Source organism: Oncorhynchus mykiss, chromosome 8 (assembly GCF_057628025.1).
Source record: "Oncorhynchus mykiss isolate SJ-2025 chromosome 8, ASM5762802v1, whole genome shotgun sequence".
Lineage (NCBI taxonomy): Eukaryota > Metazoa > Chordata > Actinopteri > Salmoniformes > Salmonidae > Oncorhynchus > Oncorhynchus mykiss.
Genome location: NC_143029.1, coordinates 39,131,163 through 39,151,322, shown reverse-complemented (window position 1 = coordinate 39,151,322; position 20,160 = coordinate 39,131,163). Strand labels below are relative to the sequence as shown.

The following is a 20,160-nucleotide window of genomic DNA, read 5'->3' as shown; positions in this document are numbered from 1 at the left end:
TCCCACCTCCAACAACATTAATTGGACATATACTCTTTAAATAAAAGGGTGTACAGGAATAAGTGATGAATGCTTCTGCTTGTGAGTAATAATCTGGTGAAATAAGTTTTTTGGTATGGGGTAACAGAGGACTGCATGTGGAAGGATGGAAGCTGGGTTTGTTGGCTAACTACTTCCCATCATTCATTTGTTCTCTCAGTTCCCGCTCAGCGCCTTCCTCTGGTAACATTACTATAATGACAGAACCTCATGCTGTGCAATCAATTTCTCTGATAAATAATAATGATGAAGCCCGCGCTGGGCGCCTGGCGACGTGGCAGATTTCTGCTCATAACGAGGACCATTTTCATCATAACCATTATGGATGCCTGCCATGGGACGGCATTGAATCCTGGGTAATATTTTCCTGATGAGACGTTTGCAAGGAGGGAGGGGAAACAACTTTACATATGTGCTTGCTTAAAAAATGTATGAATGGTGATAGAATGCTTCACATTAGAAAGTAATATCTACTGGGTTGTCTGTGACAAACTGACAACAATCCTAGTGACACTATTCAGTATTCACAATGTCACTTGATTGCCTAACTGTTTAAACATACGTTGGACATTTGTACTGCAAACAACACCATAAAGGATCTCGCCGTTTCTCACACTTGTTGTTTTGTATTATAAGACTAACACAGTTGCCGGCTTGTAGAGCAGACCAAATGTATAATTCTTGGGAAGCACACATTGTTAATACGTCCTTGAATCAAGAGTCCACAGAAAGAACAGCTGTTATAAAAATGTATTTAGAATAAAACATACTTAGCCATATTACATGAAGTGTTGTCAATTTACACCGCATACCTCAGGCAATACCATCATCTTCATCTCTATCATCAGTCCAAAGACATAGTTGGAGGAGGTTATAGGAGTGTTATTAAAACGAACAAGTTTTACAGGATAGCAAAGCACAAAACACGACACATAACTCTGAGAGAGACCAGTGCTAGAGGTCTGACAGGGGAAAATCAACACATACAGACACGGTATACTGATGATGGGCAGCAGGCCACAGACCCATCGGTGGTAAAGTAATGGGATGTGTTTTGTCTACTAGGTATCTCCCCAAAGCAGTACACATCTATAAGCAACACACTTAGAATGTTTTTCGGTTCGTTTTCTTGTCACGAGTACAGTAAAATTGCAATGAAACAAGTTACAGACCACGCAAATGAAAAGGTGTTTGCGTCTGAGGTAGCAAGGCAATCATGGCTTTCTTATTATTTTTTTTTACATCGATTTATAAAACTATTCTACACAATGACCTCTTACAATTGTCACTTACAAACCCGATTATTTCTGAACAGCTTTAAATTCAATTAATTTATTGTTTCCACTATCTCGCCTTAATACAACAATCCAAATGAATTACTACAACGTTAAACCAGTCTGCCACACTTGGAGTGACAACTGTATAGGCACAGAAGGGGTTAAGTTTACATTGCAATTGCGGCCGGCATGACAACTCCGACAGAAAAGCATTATTAACGCTTTGAAGAGGAAAAATGTTTTCAAAAACAAACGTGAAGCTTCAAGGACTGACACAGAGCCGATTGTCTAAAATGATAATTTGAGGCGATAATCTTAAATTGGGCCTTCTCTTTCCCAAATCAGAGAGAAAAACAGTGAACATGTCCATCGTGGAGACGGCAGAGGGTACAAGCAGAGGGAGGCAGTGGAATAACAACAATGTAAACAGTTTGATTCCCAGTTTAAGCAGAACAAAACAAAAGCAACAAAAAAAATCCCAAAAAGCATATGCTCTTATACAAAGCCCCCGAACTCCATAACAATCAACAAACAAACAAATCACTGACAAATGTTTAACCGACTCCAGGTGCAATCTACAGTTCATAAAATGTACATTTTGCATAGTACTAGACGATGACGACGTGGTAATAGCAGTAAAGTTCTGTATGTCTTTGGGTTTTAGGGAGGTCTCTTGCTAGGGGCTCTAGCTCTCCGTCTGTCCCCCAGAAAAGGGAGAGCGTATAAGCTGTGTGTTTGGGAATGTTTCTGTCTCTCCGAAAGGAACTTTCTGAGGGTCCTCACATCACCTGAAAACAGAGATAAAACACACACATTACATAGCAGACCATCCACATACACACACACACACACTGGTGAGCACACACATGCACACTAATTAGCTATACTAAACAAAGTTGTCAGACAGGTCAAAAATGATCAAGATCAAAAAGTGTCTCCTCCTTATCTCTGGGTAAATACATTTCTCTGTCAGAATAATCACTGAGGTCAAATACACTCTTTCAAAATGTCACGCCCTGACCATAGAGAAACAAGGGCTCTCTATGGTCAGGGCGTGACATTTTGAAAGAGTGTATTTGCTCTGCTTAATGTGTAGGGGTTATTCTAACGTGACTAGGGGGTATTCTAGTTTATAATTTCTATGTTGTTTTCTAGTTTATATTTTCTATGTTGGTGTTTTGTATGATTCGAGGCAGCTGGTAATCGTTGTCTCTAATTGGGATCATATTTAAGTAGATAATTTTCCCACCTGTGTTTGTGGGATATTGTTTTGGGTTTGTGCAGGTGCACCACGTAGTCACGTTTAGGTGTTCGGTTTTATATATTTTGTTTAGTTTAAGTTTCTCTTTGAATTGAATATGTGGAACTCAACATCCGCTGCGCCTTGGTCCCGTTCTTACGACAGCCGTGACACAAAAGAAGACAAAATAAATGTGTCTACCCACAGTTATTTCTATATGGGGAGGGAATGAGAGTTCAGGGATGCATAGAAAATAAATATATTTTGCTGTGTTTTGATATAAACCACGCACATCAGCATATAAAGTATCAGAGGCTCTTAAAATGCAATCAGGGCATGTTGGCAAACCGACTGGCAGTCTCTCAAGCCCTTCACAACCCATTTAGAGAGAGGAGACAGGAGACATAAGGGACGCAGATGGGCACTAAGGATTCTGGGACAGGCTTTTAAATGTAACACCGGCGTCGCCTCGGAACAAGAGGCTGGGATCTGAATGGACATTTCAACCTATTCAATCACACTCTGGGAATAGAGGAATTTACAATAACTACTTATAATAGAGTTACACTGAACAAAAATATGAACACAACATGTAAAGTGTTGGTCCCATGTTTCAAGAGCTGAAATACTCCAAGAAATGTTCCATACGCACAAAAAGCTTATTTCTCTCAAATGTTGTCGTTCTACATTCCCCTCTCTCCCTCAGTGACATGAATAAGGATATTTCATATTTTCAAGTGTAGAAGTCAGAATCCATCAGTATAGATAAGAAAGGAGGGAATAAAAGAGATAAGTGGCAAATGTGTGTTGACTATGGGTGCATATTAAGAGGACATAAATACCAAAACTGACCCAGGTTTAATTAAATCTGTGAAAAAAAATCTGATAGCACTGGCTAACATAATGGACATCAAGGGAAAAAGAAAATACTGGCGAGGGAAAAGAAATTGTCTCTTGTGACGGAGCGGCCAAATACTACTACGTAACAAATAAATGGTTTAACTGACTGTAAGGCAATGGGAAGAGTTGAGATGAGCTGAGATGTTATTAGGCGAGAGAGAGAGAGGGTGGGAGAGAGAGACAGAGAAGACGACACAGTAATTAGAGTAACAGCAGTAAACTTGTGCTGCTGGTCTACAGCGCCTCAGAATCCATCTCTGCCTCCATATACAAGTACATTTCAGTGATCTATTTTATTTTCTGTGTGTTTTGTTACTCCCTCCCCTTTGTCCTAATCTACTGCCCTTGATGAGCACACAACTGCCATTCTCCTCCAGAGAGTGCCTGAATCTCTTGTACATTCAGTTCATTGAACAGTTGGAATGCATGCCAAGTAGCTAGCGGCAGTATACCTGTTTTTCTCATTTGCACATTCACCCTTTACGAAATGAGCCCCAGCTAATTTCCTCCTATCAGATCCTGAGTGCAGCGGATATTATGCAGAGTGATGAGAAATATAGATTACCTGTGGTCTCGAGGAGAGGCTTGAAGCTACAAGAAAAGCAGAAACAACTTTGTGAGAAGAAAACACAATATTGACCCTCTCCCTGCACCAACACTGCTCCTACACACACACACAAGTAAACTCAGCGAAAAAAGAAACGCCCTCTCACTGTCAACTGCGTTTATTTTCAGCAAACTTAAATATTTGTATGAACATAGCAAGATTCAACAACTGAGACATGAACGGAACAAGTTCCACAGACATGTGACTAACAGAAATTGAATAATGTGTCCCTGAAAAAAAGGGGGGGGGTCAAAAACAAAAGTAACAGTCAGTATCTGGTGTGGCCACCAGCTGCATTAAGTATTGCAGTGCATCTCTTCCTCATGGACTGCACCAGATTTGCCAGTTCTTGCTGTGAGCTGTTACCCCACTCTTCCACCAAGGCACCTGAAAGTTCCTGGACATTTCTGGGGGGGGTGGCCCTAGCCCTCACCCTCCGATCCAACAGGTCCCAGACGTGCTCAATGGGATTGAGATCTGGGCTCTTTGCTGGCTATGGCAGAACACTGACATTCCTGTCTTGCAGGAAATCACGCACAGAACAAGCAGTATGGCTGGTGGCATTGTCATACTGGAGGGTCATGTCAGGATGAGCCTGCAAGAAGGGTATCACATGAGGGAGGAGGATGTCTTCCTTGTAACGCAATGCATTGAGATTGCCCGCAATGACAACAAGCTCAGTCCGATGATGCTGTGACACACCACCCCAGACCATGACGGACCATCCACCTCCTAATCCTGCTCCAGAGTACAGGCCTCGGTCTAACGCTCATTCCTGAGAAAAAAACGCAACTTTTCTGAGAAGAGCACTTTTTGCCAGTCATCCCACGTTTTGCCAGTCCTGTCTGGTCCAGCGATGGTGGGTTTGTGCCCATAGGCAACGTTGTTGCCAGTGATGTCTGGTGAGGACCTGCCTTACAACAGGCCTACAAGCCCTCAGTCCAGCCTCTCTCAGCCTATTGCGGACAGTCTGAACACTGATGGAGGGATTGTGCGTTCCTGGTGTAACTCGGGCAGTTGTTGTTGCCATCCTGTACCTGTCCCGCAGGTGTGATGTTCGAATGTACCGATCCTGTGCAGGTCTTGCTACATGTGATGTGGTCTGCCACTGCGAGCATGATCAGCTGTCGATCAGCTGCCCGTCCTGCCTCCCTGTAGCGCTGTCTGCAATTGCAATTTATTGCCCTGGCCACATCTGCAGTCCTCATGCCTCCTTGCAGCATGCCCAAGGCACGTTCACGCAAATGAGCAGGGACCCTGGGCATCTTTATTTTGGTGTTGTTTAGAGTCAGCAGAAAGGCCTCATTAGTGTCCTAAGTTTTCATAACTGTGACCTTAATTGCCTACCGTCTGTAAGCTGTTAGTTGTCTTAACGACTGTTCCACAGGTGCATGTTCATTAATTGCTTATTGAACAAGCATGAGAAAAAGTGTTTAAACCCTTTACAATGAAGATCTGTGAAGTTATTTGGATTTTTACGAATTGTCTTTGAAAGACAGGGTCCTGAAAAAGGGACGTTTCTTTTTTTGCTGAGTTTATCTATTCGTGTTGTTGAGATCATTGTTGAAATCTTTGAGTCATTGTGCCTGCCAAGTGAGCAGTAAAACCAGTATTGATACCCACACAGCACCCTGTAGATTACTTTTCACTAAACTCCCAGGAAAATGTAAGAGCAGAGGGAAGTAAACAGAGAAAAGATGAGAGGGAGGTAGAGTTAGAGGATTTACGACTGCACTCAGGATAAGTGGTGTTGATCTGTTCCAAGACGTCTGCCTTGTCAGAGCTTCTGTTGTGTGAGTGGTACAACAGCTCATCTTAAACACACACAAACAGTTTAACACACTGTGTGTGTGTGTGTGTGTGTGTGTGTGTGTGTGTCGAACCGACCTGTGTTTTCGGTGAGGGCCCTTCGTTCTTGCATGCTGGGGGACGACACTCCATTCACCCTGGAGTCCATCTCCGGCTGAGAGAGAGGAAAAACGATGAAAGATAGATGGAGTAGTAAAGAGGGCAAGGGAGGAGGGGAAAAAACAAAAGAAAAGGGATTGAGGATCAAGTAAGACGAGAAGAGGCTAACAGAAGAATCGAGAGAAAAACAAGAACAAAGTCAGAAAGAAAAGTAAAGAACAAGGAGGGAGAGAGACAAGGACAAGCATCATTACTAAAACATGGAGTCCTCACTCTTCATTATTTATAGTGGCATACTTCACTTGTGGAGGCATCAAACAAAATATTGCTCTGCATAGAAATCATCAGTCACATACAAAGAAATACCACACAGTGTGACACGATGTGGCTGGGATCAAATATGTCATCACGTGTAGTAATATTTACATGTGTCTATTACCCTGTCCCAATTTGTGTCAAACACCGTCACTCCATGTCTTTGAGTTCCGCTAAATATCTAAGGGTTTGGATTCTTGTTAGTTTAATTCGATTACTTTTAGTCATGACAAAGTGTAATTATTTCATGGGGAACTGGCTTAGAAACTTCTGTGAATCCATGTTGTGTACTTGGCTAAGGTATTTTAGTTACCATGAAAAAGAGAGAGACATAATACCAATAAAATGGATAAACAAAGTTAATACTGTAAGACAGCATACTCAACATGTTTTTAAGGATCTTCAAGCAAACTTGACAGTTCATCAATGCAGTAAAAGCATGAATGTATGAACACGCACGCACACAGAACAGGGCACCTGATATCCACTGACATTTACTATCTAGTCCAATATGCCCCTTAGCTTTCCAGAGACAATCAAATTAGCCTGCCTGCCTATACTATCCCTCGCTCCTCTCCTCTCTCCCCGTCTGTACAATCTCTGGCTCGTCTCCTAACTCCTATTCAGTCCCCAGCGGTATTAAAGGTTAACGTGATGGAAACCTCTCCAGAGCATTCACACAATGTCTGTAGGGTTCACTGAAAATTGCACTGACTACACAGAGCTCTCTAATAAAACCTGAACATGCAGTACAAAATATCTTATGTTTTGTTTAGCGTTTATTACAATTGATTCGGATTTAGAGGCCTACATTGGTATTTTGGGTAATTTTCTACAGACGAAATCATGGATCCATTTTTATGTCTCTGTGTGCAATTTGAAGGAAGTTGAAGGTAGCATATCATTAGCCCAGCTTCTCCTCTTCTTACTACTCCTAAACTGGGTGGTTTGTCATTTAAGGTCTTACAAAGCTATACATAGCTATCAATATTTTAAACACCAGTTAACTGTGCTGATAATTTAAGAAATAAAATTCTATCAACTTCCTCATTTACGGACTACTTTGTGTTCTGCCTACGCTCTCTTCCTGCAAGGCTTGCTGGGGTTTTGTAAACAAAACTCCCAGGAGACAGACAGCTGTTGCGTACTGTAGCAGCTAAAGTAGCTAGCTTTCTTCGTATTGGCAAATCATGTCGGACTTTAAGATATCTTTTTTTATACAGAGCCATATTTATTCGACGCTGAGCAACACAGAATGAGGCTGAATCAACGGAGCCTGTAGCCGAGCTACCAGGAGCAGTGGCAAATACCAGGTCTGAGGGGGAGTGGTGGTGCAATTGCGGGGCTTGTCAACCCATGGCAACCAACGATGAGTGTTTGTGCTGCACAGAGTGGGACTTGTTATGCCATAGATTGGGGGGCTTGATATCTACAGCAAAGATAGCAGCACACCCAGAGATTGTGTAAAAACCTCGAAGACTTTTCTGTGCTCATCAATCCTGGAGTTGAAAATAAAACTGGAAGAAGCAGCTCATACCTGCTGGACTGAATGGACACCTATCTATCAAGTAAGTGACATTATTCTTGCTTGTCCCAGCACAAAGTAACAAAATATAAAGAAGATAATCTATTGATAACTTGTGCTTTATAATTGCACTCAAATCAAATTGTTTCTTGTTATTAGATTACTTGTATTTAGCTATTCACAAATAACTTATATTTGTTTGTAGTCAATACAGGCTGGTTGCATATCGACTGGTGTTGGAGTGGGCACTGAAGGGAGAGAGACTGGGACGAGGGAAAAGAAGAGTCTTGCCTTCATGTGTAGTTTGTGCGATTTGGCGCAAATATCCCTCACCGACAGGAGTCTACATGGGATTTAAGGAGGCAGAGGATGTAATGGGTCTGTTGTAATTATACTCTTATGATTCAGCTTCACAGCCAGACATTGCCTGACCTATTTTGTTAATATCTACTATGAGTGATTCCTTATAGTATGCCACATGAGATAGTGTTGAATATGAAATACAGTATAGCAGTCAGATCAATGTATCAGTAACATTTTAATACTAAAGATACATTGGTAAAAGCCAACAAATCATAGCGTAGACCAGGGATGGGCAACTGGCAGCCCGCATGGTCAACCCCCCCCCCCCCCACACACAAATGTAATAATAAAGACTCCGTCGGTGTCACAACTTTTGAGAGTTGAAAATAGTATAATGAATACTCAATTTGCATTTTCGAAATGTGGTTGTGCATCAGCAGTTTATCCCGTTATGTCAGTCACTGACTGTCACTCAATTAACTCATGACACCCATAACATTTTAGCTAGCTATAGCTAGCTAACTTGTAGTAATCATGGTCAAATTTCCGACTGTTGGGCCATCATTTGTTTTTGTCACGCTCACTCAGACGTCACATTTAAAACTTATTTCACATGGAAAAGTATTTCTCTCCACACTATGGTAAAATTTGTAGAATTTCATTTCACAAATTTGCTTTAAAACTGCATTTTCTCTCAGCCCCTTGGAAAAATGAATAGAATTTCTCAGCTGTCAAGAGGGGAGCAGCTAAATAGTTTTGATCGCAAGGTGAGGGTTCCCCCAAAAGGCTAGGGCCAGCCCTGACTGCATGTGCGGGTATGGATGTGGGTACGCAGACCCTGTGAGCCACTGCGGCCCCTCATGAGGAATTCAGATCTTCTTTGGCCCCCACCCCTATCAAAGTCATTCTGTTAGACAGTAGCCTGTGGAATGGCAGACCCATCAGGACTCATTTCTCAGCATGACCAGCCCCACCATTGTCTTAGCCAATCAAGTGTAGCCAGGAAGAATCCTCCGTAATTATTATTACTTATTCATATTTACAGATCACCTATGAGTTTGTCATTAAGGTTCAAGAAGGCATTTCTGCAACCAAAAAATGAATACATTTTCAAATGTTTCCTGTCAATTAGGAACATCTATCTTATGCCTCACTTCAGAGATCCAGACACATTTGGTTAGCCATAAACTGACATTGATGAGCTGAAAAGATTAATAAACATTTATTCTGTAAGGGGTGCGTACTGTTGGCAGAGAAGTCAGGCGCAGGAGAGCAAAAACTGTGTTACAACGGCGCAGTTTAATAATAAAAATCACCGTAAACAGAACAATCAATACAATGGGTACAAAACCCGTCGCACACCAGAAATAACGTGCACAAGCACTTTCAATAAACAATTCCGAACGGGGGGGGGGGGGGGGGGGGGGGGGGGCAGAGGGTTAAATACACAACATGTAATGATGGAATTGAAACCAGGTGTGTGGGAAGACGAGACAGACCAAATGGAAAATGAAAAATGGATCAATGACGGCTAGAAAACCAGAAGATGCCGACCGCCGAACGCCGCCCGAACAAGGATAGGAATCAACTTCGGCGGAAGCCGTGACATATTCTGTGAATGTCAGAGAACTACAGAAGGCACATTTTTTAAATAAATCTCATTTGAACGACTTAGTATATCTTTTGAATGATTTATAATCTCTTTCAAACAACGTAGTACAGTTAAAAAAATTAAATAATAACGTTCATTGTGGCTGAGTCAGGATCTGGATATCTGAGGACTCTGTGTATGCGTGGATGTGTCTATGCTTGGATGTTCATGTTTGTGTAAGATACCGGGCTGTGGTGTGTGTGTGTGCATGAGTGTGAGTGTGTTTGTGAGTGTGTGTCTTGCAAGGTTTAAATGAGCCCCTAATCCCCTAAAAATCAGCCGAGTCACTTTTTCTCCCCCAGGCTGAGGTTACTTAATACTTTGCCTCTCAGCTTTCAGCTCCAGGGCCCCGGGTCAAAACCTACCTGCCTGCCGTTATCTGCTCTGATTGACTCTGTTTGATTGGAGAGATTTTATTTCCACACACCTAAAAGAAAATCATCCTAATTTACTGAGCATCAGGCGAGGCATTCACAGAGGAAAGAAGGATAGGTTACTGGAAAGGGAGGGATTAGGAGGCTGGTTGCAATATGATCAGGTTCTAACTTTATAGGAATGAGTTATAAAACAAACAAGGACACTTTCTAGGCTAAGAAGGATGTTTTGTTGTTGTTGCATGATCAGTGCAATAGAAGTAATGCCACAGCTGGAACATGCATGTTTGTCTCTCTGTGTGTGTTATCAACACACATATTGCACTAACAAGCTGTCTGAGTTGGTGTGTGTCCGTGTGTGCGTATACTGTATGTGTCCCTCTATGTGTTCCCCACCTGGTGCAGTAGCTGTCTGAGCCGGTGGAGCTGGGACTCCAGCTGTTTGTTGTGCTCCTCCAGTATGTGCATGCGGGCCTCCAGACGGCCCTTGTGCTGCCGGAGCAGTTTGGCCTCAGCCAGCAGGTCAGCCTCATCAGGACCCCTGGGGTGAGATGACCCCTCAGGGTCCCAGAGCCCCACAGAACCAGGCCCCCGCTGACCTCCATGCTGCTCCTTCAGCTGCTCATACTCCCTCTGCAGGGTCCTTGGGGAGACACACAGAGATAGGCTTAGGAAGATGCAGGAGTCCGACACACTGCACATGCAGACGCACACACACATGCAGACACACAAGCACACACATACATACACACAGTCACTACACAATCGTGCCCACACATACTGTATGATGAGCCCAATAGTACTACTAGAATCTCCCTCTACCCCTTCTCTGTCTCAGTGAAATCTTATCTAAAGCCACTGTACAAAGAGGTCCTGGCCCTGTTTTTATCTGTGTGTATAGAGCCGTAGGCTCCAGACTGACTGTATTATTAATTTAGCTGGCGTTTATAGCCTGGCTCATAGAGCAGACTGTGAGCAGAGCTAAATCACAGACACAGCCACTGCCTCAGACAGAGAGAAAGACACAGCAGCTCCAAATATAATAGAATGCAGTCATCGCTAACCTTACACTACCCCAATTTACTATTCAAAGAGGGGGGAGAGAGAGAGAGAGAGAGCTGACTGAGACACCCTGAGGTGACAGTGTGTATGTGTGTGTGAACGTTTGTCTAGGGTAAAGAGAGAGCGAGAAGAGATGAGGAACTATGAGAAGAAGACACTGGGCATCACTTTTGGTAAGACAACCTATCCCTTACCACTGCTCGTCCTCCAGACGCTGGATGATTCGCTCCAGCTCTCCCCGCTCCTCTCTCTCCACGGCCTGTAGGATCTGGGCAGGGCTCTGGGGCTGGCTGCTGGGAGACACCTCCCCCCCTAGGTTCTGGCAATACTGCAGGATCATAGCATGTTCATCATCCCTGTGGGAGAGAGAAGAGAAACTAATCAATATTAATTAACTGCATGACTTTTACGGGTTATGTCTTGACTTTTGATTTGAAATGTGTCTGTATGTCCTGACCTCCGTTTTTAATATGTCTTATGTATGTATGTATACTGTCTGTTGGATATAATGTTTTCATGTTTATATATTCACCTGCACGGGAACTGCACATGTAAATGAGCTGTTAGCTAAATCTGGTACAACACATCACTTCTCACATCTGAGACTTATGTTTTGATGTACATTGTCGCTGCTCAAATAAACGTAATAAATAAATACAGTGCTTATTGTCATTCTACAAGAGTTTCATTATATTAGATGGATTGTGTGACAGTGTGCTCCACCTCGAACTAAGCTTACGTTCAAAGAGTTTATCTAAATAGTCTTTGGTAGTTCCACAACATGGGCTCAGTGGTTTTGACTTTAGCTTTGGCTAGCTGTTGAAGGACTGTACTGTATGGCTGGGAGCTAGATCCTCTCTGCAACACAGATCTGACAATCTCCTCCATCAGATAAACGCATGAGAGCGATAGAAAGGAGGGAGAGCGAAGGGGAGTCGGAGAAAGGAGACAGACAGGGAGAAAGAGTGCTTTCCTACACAACAGCAAGAGGAACTACCCCCCCCTACCTTCAGGCTATGCTCAAACCCAACTCCAACTCAGCCCCTCTCAGCTACTTTACCTTAAAATGTAGTTTGTATGTGATATGTGGTTGTCCCCACCTAGCTATCTTAAAATAAACACACTAACTATAAATCGCTCTGGATAAGAGCGTCTGCTCAATTACTAAAATGTAAAAATGTAAAGAGAAGGAAGGATGGGTCCACGATTTCCTGTGTCATATTTGAATGATCTGAGATGCAGTAACAGGTCTTCCTAAGCCACAGCTGTCACCTTCACTCAACCCCCCCGCCACACACACACACACACACGCCCAGGGATTAAACCACAACAAACCATCACACATGCATGGAGGGGTGTAGGATGATTCAGCCACCTGTCCATTACCACAGGAAGTGCCATCCATCGCCAAAGCCACACTGACAGCCAGAGAGACTGTTTCCATTTGGCCAACTTGAAAGCAGTGGTTTTAATTGAAACTAGACGCCATGTTGGCTCTCCCAGGACACATTCAATCCATCCTTTCACAATTTCTATTGCCAATCCAATTCTCATTCTATGGCTTGGATGGCTAGTTACAGTGCTTTCAGAAAGTATTCATACCCATGGACTTATTCCAAAATGTGTTGTGTTACAGCCTGAATTGTTGCGGTTTTTCACCCATCTACACACAATACCCCACATTGAAAACATTTTTAGACATTTCTGCAAATGAATTGAAAATGAAATACAGAAATACTGTATCTCATTTATATAAGCATTCACACCCCTGAGTCAATTATTTGTAACAGCTGTGAGTCTTTCTGGATGAGGCTGGGTTTTCCACACCTGGATTATGTAATATTTGGCCATTATTCTTTAAAAAAGTATTCAAGCTCTATCAAATTGGTTATTGAATATTGCTAGACAACCATTTTCAGGTCTTGCTATAGATTTTCAAGTAGAAATTGTAAACCTGCCACTCAGGAACATTCATGGTCTTCTTGGTAAGCAACTCCAGTGTAGATTTGGCCTTGTGTTTAAGGTTATAGTCCTGCTGAAAGGTGAATTCATCTCCCAGTGTCTTATAGAAAGCACACATAACCAGGCTTTCCTCTAGGATTGTGCCTGTGCTTAGCTCTATAGCATTTATTTTTATCCTAAAAAAACTCCTAGTCCTTGCCGATGACAATCATATCCATAACATGACGCAAACACCACTAGGTTTGAAAATATGGAGATTGTTCCTCAGTAATGTGTTGTATTGGATTTGCCCAAAACATAACACATTCTATTCAGGACAAAAATGTAATTGCTTTTTTTTTAATAAAAAAATGTAATAATAATAATCTAAAAACATAATTCAACTTCGATATTATGGGGTATTATTGTGTGTAGGCCAGTGACCCCCCCAAAAAATCTATTTAATCCATTTTAAAATCAGGCTGTAACAAAAAATGCAACACAAAACATCTGCAATGACTGTTATTGTCTGTCTATGGCAAGGTCAGGGCCATGGCTTGGCGCATGTGCTGCTAACTGTGTTGTTAGCATGGCTAGGCTAAGCAAACACCATCTGGCTAACACAGCGCCAAACTCCTAATGTACAGCACCCAGGAGCCACATTTCAGAACCCAGACACAGTTGCCTTCCGGCAACCCACCTCACCCAATGTGATACGGATCTGCTATTTTTAGACCTTATAGCTAGAACCTCCATCAGCAGCTAGCCATCAGATGCTAACCAGCTAATTAGCTACTAGCTATTTAGTCATTGTTAGCCACTGCTAGCAGGCCTTTAGCTTTAGCTGAGCCGCTTTTACCCTGGATAATACCTGCCAGTCTGCACAGCGCGATATCAACCCTGAGCATACCGGACTGCTTTTCTCCACTACATCACCAGATTCCTGCCGTAAGCTCTAGACCATTACTACAGATCATCGCAGCTAGCTAGCTGCTACTGAGTGGCCAGCCCTGAAGCTCCCGGCCTGCTCAGTGGACCCTATGATCACTTGGCTACACAGCTGATGCCTGGTTGTTCTTTAAAATGAATTTCCTCAGCATCTTAAAAAGCATGCCCCTTTCAAAACACTCGGCTACACAGTACAGGATGCCTGGTTGTTCTTTAAAAGTAATTTCCTCACCATCTTAAAAAGCATGCCCTTTTCAAAACACGTAGAACTAAGAACAGATATAGCCCTTGGTTCACTCCAGACCTGACTGCCCTCGACCAGCACAAAAACATCCTGTGGTGTACTGCACTAGCATCGAATAGTCCCTGTAATATGCACATTTTCAGGGAGGGCAGGAACCAATACACACAGGCAGTTAGGAAAGCAATGGCTTTGTCAAACAGAAATTTGCATCCTGCAGCTCTAACTACAAAAAGTTCTGGGACAACGTAAAGTCCATGGAGAATAAGAGTACCTCCTCCCAGCTGCCCACTGTACTGAGGCTAGGAAGCACTGTCACCACCGATAAAACCACAATAATCGAGAATTTCAACAAGCATTTCTCTACGGCTGGCCATGCTTTACTCCTGGCTACCCCAACCCCAGCCAACAGCTCAGAATCCCACAGCTACTTGCCCAAGCCTCCGCAGCTTCTCCTTCAGCCAAATCCAGATAGCAGATCTTATGAAAGAGCTGCAAAACCTGGACCCGTACAAATCAGCTGGGCTAGACAATCTGGACTCTCTTTCTAAAATTATCCGCCGCAATTGTTGCAACCCCTATTACAAGTCTGTTCAATCTCTCTTTCGTATTGTCCGAGATTTCTAAAGATTGAAAAGCTGCCACGGTCATCTTCAAAAGGGGGTGACACTCTAGACCCATACTGATACAGACCTACAGTATATCCATCCTGCCCTGCCTTTCCAAAGTCTTCGAAAGCGAAGTTACCAAACATATCACTGACCATTTCAAATCCCACTGTGCAATTTGATTTCCGAGCTGGTCACGGGTGCACCTCAGCCACACTCAAAGTACTAAACGTTATCATAAGCACCATCGATAAAAGACAGTACAGTGCAGCTGTCCATCGACCTGGCCAGGGCTTTCGAATCTGTCAATCACCGTATTCTTATCAGCAGAATCAACAGCCTTGGTTTCTCAAATGACTGCCTCGCCTGGTTCACCAACTACTTCTCAGAGTTCAGTGTGTCAAATCGGAGGGTCTGTTAAATGGACCCTACAAAATAGCCTCTAACACTCTACTCAGCAAACTGGATGCAGTCTATCGCAGTGCCATCCATTTTGTCACCAAAGCCCCATATACCACCCACCACCGCGACCTGTATGCTCTCGTCGGCTGGCCCTCGCTACATATTTGTCGCCAGACCCAGGTTTATAAGGTCTCTATGTCTCCAGGTCATCTGTAAGACCCATGGCTCCAGGTCAGTCTTTGCTATGTAAAGCTCCACCTTATCTCAGCTCACTGGTCCCCATAACAACACCCACCCGTAGCACACGCTCCAGCAGGTATAACTCACTGGTCTTCCCCAGAGCCAACACCTCCTTTGGCCGCCTCAACTTCCAGTTGTCCGCTGCCAATGACTGGAACAAATTGCAAAAATCGCTGAAGTTGGAGACATATCTCACTCACTAACGTTAAGCATCAGCTTTCTGAGCAGCTTACTATGGCCTATTTACTGCCTTACCTCCATACTCCATTTGTTCAGATTGTATATAGATTTTTCTATTGTTATGGACTTTACTTTTGTTTATCCCATGTGTAACTCTGTGTTGTTTTTGTCGCACTGCTTTGCTTTATCTTGGCCAGGTAGCAGTTGTAAATGAGAACTTGTTCTCAAATTGCCCTTCCCTGGTTAAATAAAGGTGAAAAATAATAAAACTTAAAGAGTTTTTCAATTTAAATTATGCAAATTCTTGCCAAACAGAATGTTATGTAAAGTTGGAAGTTTACATGCACCTTAGCCAAATACATTTAACTTTGTTTTTCACAATTCCTGACATTTAATTCTAGTAAAAATTCCCTGTCTTAGGTCAGTTAGGATCACCACTTTATTTTAAGAATGTGAAATGTCAGAATAATAGTAGAGAGAATGATTTATTTCAGCGTTTATTTCCTTCATCACATTCCCAGTGGGTCAGAAGCTTACAAACACTCAATTAGTATTTGGTAGCATTGCATATAAATTGTTTAACTTCTTATGGGCAGGTGGGACGGTAGCGTCCCACCTGGTCAACATCCGTTGAAATTGCAGAGCGCAAAATTCAAACTACAGAATTATAAATATTTAACTTTTGTCGTGGAAATTTCCTCCTCATGAGAGCATCTTTAATTATATGAGCTCTATCACAACCCTGTGACTCTCAGATCAATTCAATGTCTATCAATGAATTCTCTGAGAGTCCCTTACACATTGCAGCTCAGATCCTTTAATAGAAAAAAAAACACACATAGTCAGACAGCATAGACATAATAAATCGTTCAGCTTTGTCTCCTTTCTCAAACTCAGATCCATAAACCAATCCTCCATATCAACAGGCATATATCAAATCCATCCTATCTTGCCAAGATCACAGAGACACACTGACTGGCACACAGACATTGTGGAGCCAAGAGATACACGCTTGACCTCTCCCCTCTTTCCGGCCCAAACAACTTAGTCTTGACATAGAACAGATACTGCAACCCCCCCACAGTATTATACAAAAATAACATTCTGATGAGAAGTAACTTACAAACATATGATGAATATAAAACATCTTACCTATGTTACCAACCAATTCTGATTATTCCCCAACACTTTCACTAAATCACAAGTGAAATACATCAAAATAAAGCTTAACTTCTTGTTAAAACCTCTTTGGGCTAGGGGGCAGTATTTTCACGTCCAGATGAAAAGCATGCCCAAAATAAACTGCCTGCTACTCAGGCCCAGAAGCAAGGATATGCATATTATTATTAGATTTGGATAGAACACACTTTGAAGTTTCGAAAACTGTTACAATAATGTCTGTGAGTATAACATAACTGATTTGGCAGGCGAAACCCTAAGCACAATCCATCCAGGGATTTTCTTTGTACGTAAATCTGTTTTCCATTAGTTTTCTATGGTAAGCCCTTTTTAATAGGAATCTGCTTGCAGTTCCTCTTGATTCCACTAGATGTCAACAGTCTTTAGACTGCCCTGTTCTTTCCATGTGTCACTCAGATGGACTCAAGTCTTTTGGTGCAAGCGACCTGGAACGCGTTTCACTTTGTTTTCGTCCGGTATTGAACACAGTATATCCCGTTTTAAATTTGATAGATTATTTACATTTTAGGATACCTAAAGTTGGATTAGGAACTTTTGTAGTCATGTTGGGCGAGTTGGAACCTTTGTATTTTCTGAATCAAACGCTCAAAATAAATTGACATTTTGGGAATATAAAGAAGGAATTGATCAAACAAAAGGACCATTTGTGATGTTTCTGGGGCATTTGAGTGGCAACAGAAGAAGATCTTCAAAGGTAAGGCATGAATTATATTGTTATTTCTGACTTTTGTGTCGTACCTGGCTGGTTGAAATATGATTTTCATGTGTTTGTATGCGGGGTGCTGTCCTCAGTTAATCACATGGTCTGCTTTCACCGTAATGCCTTTTTGAAATCTGACACTGTTGTCCTTAAGCCATTTTACCAAAACTTTGGAAGTATGCTTGGGGTCATCGTCCATTTGAAAGACCCATTTTCAACCAAGCTTTAACTTCCTGACTGATGTCTTGATGTTCCTTCAATATCCACATAATATTCCTACCTCATGATGCCATCTATTTTGTGAAGTGCACAAGTCCCTCCTGCAGCAAAGCACCCCCACAACATGATGCTGCCACCCCAGTGCTTCACTGTTGGGATGGTGATCTTCAGCTTGCAAGCCTCCCCCTATTTCCTCCTAACATAACAATGGTCATTATGGCCAAATCGATGTTGCAGAGATTAAAAATATTCCTCGAGTGATTTATGCTCGCTGGATGAATCGTGTGTTGAATGTAGAAAAAGTGAAGAGTCTATCTGTTCTTTTGTTTCTTGATATGGAATCTCTCCCTTCTTAAGTGCAGTTGGGATATATAAACTAGAGTCAGAGCGTTTGTTCCAAGACCAGTGTAATCACTGTAAAGCTTTTGCACATGTTTCAAGTGTTTGCAGGAGTAAAAAGAGGTGTACAAGTTGTGGAAAAGTGACCTGCTGCAATTGTGGCAGGAAACATGAAGCCACGTCTTTGAAGCCACTGTATACGACGGCTGAGTGGTCCCATGGTGTTTGTACTTGCGTACTATAGTCTGTACAGATGTTCGTGGTACCTTCTGGCATTTGGAAATGGTCCAAAGGATGAACCAGACTTGTGGCGGTCTACAATGTTTTTTCTGAGGTCTTGGCAGATTTATTTAGATTTTCCCATGATGTCAAGCAAAGAGGCACTGAGGTTTGAAGGTAGGCCTTGAAATACACCCATAGGTGTACCTCCAATTGACTCAAGTCATGTCAATTCGCCTATCAGAAGCTTGTAAGCCATGACATACTTTTCTGGAATTTTCCAAGCTGTTTAAAGGCACAGTCAACTTAGTGTTTGTAAACTTCTGACCCACTGGAATTGCGATACAGTGAAATAATCTGTCTGTAAATAATTGTTGGAAAAATTACTTGTGTCATGCACAAAGTAGATGTCCTAACTGACTTGCCAAAATTATGGTTTGTTGACAAGACATTTGTGGAGTGGTTTAAAAACAAGTTCTAATGACTCCAACCTAACTGTATGTAAACTTCCGACTTCAGCTGTATATTGGTTATACAACCATCTAATTTCTGCAGATTTTGCTATGAAGAGACAATCATTACATCACTTATTTTTATATTGGCCCTATGTAACTTGGTTCTGGTCACAGATTCAGGAATTCATCTAAAATGAATCCTACAAATAGCACAGTTGGGAGATTTGGAAGAACACAGTCAATCAGCCAACAATATAGTAATACTTTCAGTAAAAAATACTTATCTTTAACTTAAAATCTGCAGATACGATGTGATTAGACAGGTTCAGAATGTATGTGCAACATAACAGCAGAGTTATTATATGGCACATGGAAGTCATGAGATTTACGGAAATAGGTGTAGATGGACTGAGAGTAGATGAGGAGTGGGTCTTAAAGCTCATGTGCTATATATTAGTTAGGACTGAAAACATGATGTATAATGTACTGTCTAGATATGTTTTTCAAACTTTCAAATTACTTTAATCTTGTTAAGTAACTACTGTTTTAATTATTGCTGTATTTTTTTTAAACAAAATATATGTCAAATGTGTGTAAAATGTACATGTTTGAAAAAATGAAAAAAATATAGATTATTTTTGTCCTCTGAAGAGTAGAGGTGGTGGTTGGGCCCCCCAAAAATGTACTAATAAATAAAGTTAAACAAGAGCCAAGAAATGTTACTGAATACCGTAGCCATACATGTATTCAGGTTCTCCATGATATTCACAACTAGATGAAGTGAGTCGAACTTGTCAGTCAGTGCAATCAATGACTGTCTGCCTCAAGGCTAAGGGCTGTGATGTTGTGTAGGAATGGAATGAGCTATGATGGCATAAATGTACTATGAAGCTATGAAGGTATGAAATTCTATTCTTCTCCTTTCTGTACGGTGTGATTGATGCTTCCATTAGTGCTCAGTAGCATAGTAGAGCTTCACATGTGAGCCTACGCACCCATGCACCCATGAACGCACACAGACACAGTCTCACACACACACACGCCTGACATACTCAACTCTCACCCCAAAGACAGTCATCTATCAATCTTCTTTCAGTTATAGAATATGTACCATGCCTGAAATCACTGAGCCATAGACAATGACATAAGAGCTAGGTGGAGAATGGAGCTAAATCTCTCCAGGACATGTTTACAAGAAACACATCTAGCCATAATATACAGTTGAAGTCGGAGGTTTACATGCACCTTAGCCAAATACATTTAAACT

The 20,160-nt window shown here is 42.0% G+C and overlaps 1 protein-coding gene across 5 annotated transcripts in view; it reads right to left on the bottom strand.

Moving 5' to 3' along the window:
• Window positions 1-774: 774 nt before the first annotated feature.
• The window catches only part of LOC110530912 (utrophin), a 169,476-nt gene continuing 150,090 nt past the window's right edge, over window positions 775-20,160 (bottom strand). For 2 of the 5 annotated variants that reach the window (XM_036985448.2, XM_090243412.1), the window contains 5 exons: window positions 11,396-11,557; window positions 10,536-10,782; window positions 5,951-6,026; window positions 4,022-4,047; window positions 775-2,104 (listed from right to left, as the gene is read on the bottom strand). In XM_036985448.2, coding sequence (XP_036841343.2) covers window positions 2,096-2,104; window positions 4,022-4,047; window positions 5,951-6,026; window positions 10,536-10,782; window positions 11,396-11,557 — 520 coding nt within the window. In that variant the 3' untranslated portion in view covers window positions 775-2,095. Of the gene's footprint in view, window positions 2,105-4,021; window positions 4,048-5,950; window positions 6,136-9,394; window positions 10,193-10,535; window positions 10,783-11,395; window positions 11,558-20,160 lie in introns of those variants that run through there. The other 3 variants (XM_036985442.2, XM_036985444.2, XM_090243413.1) reach the window with 2 other exon arrangements.